We start from the raw sequence: 923 nt of genomic DNA, 5'->3' as shown, positions 1-923 counted from the left end.
ATCTGCATTAGTACAGTAGGAGGGCTGGCTTCCTCAATTATAGTCTCTAGATTTTGTCTAGTATCTACGAATCTTATACAATCTCTAATTATATGGTCGGGGCTCTCAATTTTATTTGGACAAAACTGGCAGTATGGATTAATTGCAAGCCTGAACCAGTATAAGTATTCACGGAAGCAACCATGCCCCGTAAGAAACTGCGTTAATTGAAATCCCAAGTCTCCAAATTCTCGGTTAATACAAACTTTTATATTTGGAATTAACGAATGCGTCCATCTTGATTTTTGGGAATGGTCCCACCTATGTTACCATTCATTAAGATATTTGTCTTTTATTTCTAGATAAGTATGTGACAGAGATTGCTGAGTTTCATTCATTCGTAGACGAGAACGCAGGAAGAAGCTGTCTTTGGCCAAGAGCGCTTCAAGGTCTATTGACATACGTCCTGCCAATACTCCCGCAGCATCATCCGATACTGTACGGTAAGCACGGCAGATGCGTAGGTTTGCCAATCTATGTGCGCTTTTCATTACGCGTGAATACGACTTTATGGTTGTAGCATGCGTCCACACAGGAGCAGCATATAGCATCACCGACTTGGAAACGGATGCTAAAAGAACTCTAGCTGTGTCCTTGGGGCCTCCTATATTTGGCATTAACCGGGCCAATGTTTTGCAAACACGTGAGTCTTTGTCTCCCGATTGCTTTAGGTGAGTTTTGAAATTCAACCTACTATCAACGGTAACACCAAGATACGTAAGTTGGGGGCTAGATTGTATATCTACGCCACCCACTTTAAACCAATCGTAACATTAGAAAAGCACACTCGTGTGCACAGAGAATTTTTTGTCGCACAGTGCGATGTGCGAAGAGAATTTTATTTCGCAAAGTGCGGTGCGAGTATTAAATTTTCTCGCACATCT

At 41.8% G+C, this 923-nt stretch overlaps 1 protein-coding gene across 1 annotated transcript in view; it reads right to left on the bottom strand.

Annotated features, from left to right (window-relative positions):
* Window positions 1–305: 305 nt before the first annotated feature.
* LOC119667454 overlaps window positions 306–923 on the bottom strand; it is an 886-nt gene continuing 268 nt past the window's right edge. Inside the window, exon 2 of the mRNA XM_038076747.1 lies at window positions 306–704. Coding sequence (XP_037932675.1) covers window positions 306–704 — 399 coding nt within the window. The remainder of the gene's footprint in view (window positions 705–923) is intronic.

This window comes from Teleopsis dalmanni, chromosome 1, assembly GCF_002237135.1.
Source record: "Teleopsis dalmanni isolate 2A chromosome 1, ASM223713v2, whole genome shotgun sequence".
Taxonomy (NCBI): Eukaryota; Metazoa; Arthropoda; class Insecta; order Diptera; family Diopsidae; genus Teleopsis; species Teleopsis dalmanni.
The sequence above is the reverse complement of the archived record's forward strand: the minus strand, read 5'-3'. Positions and strand labels throughout refer to the sequence as shown.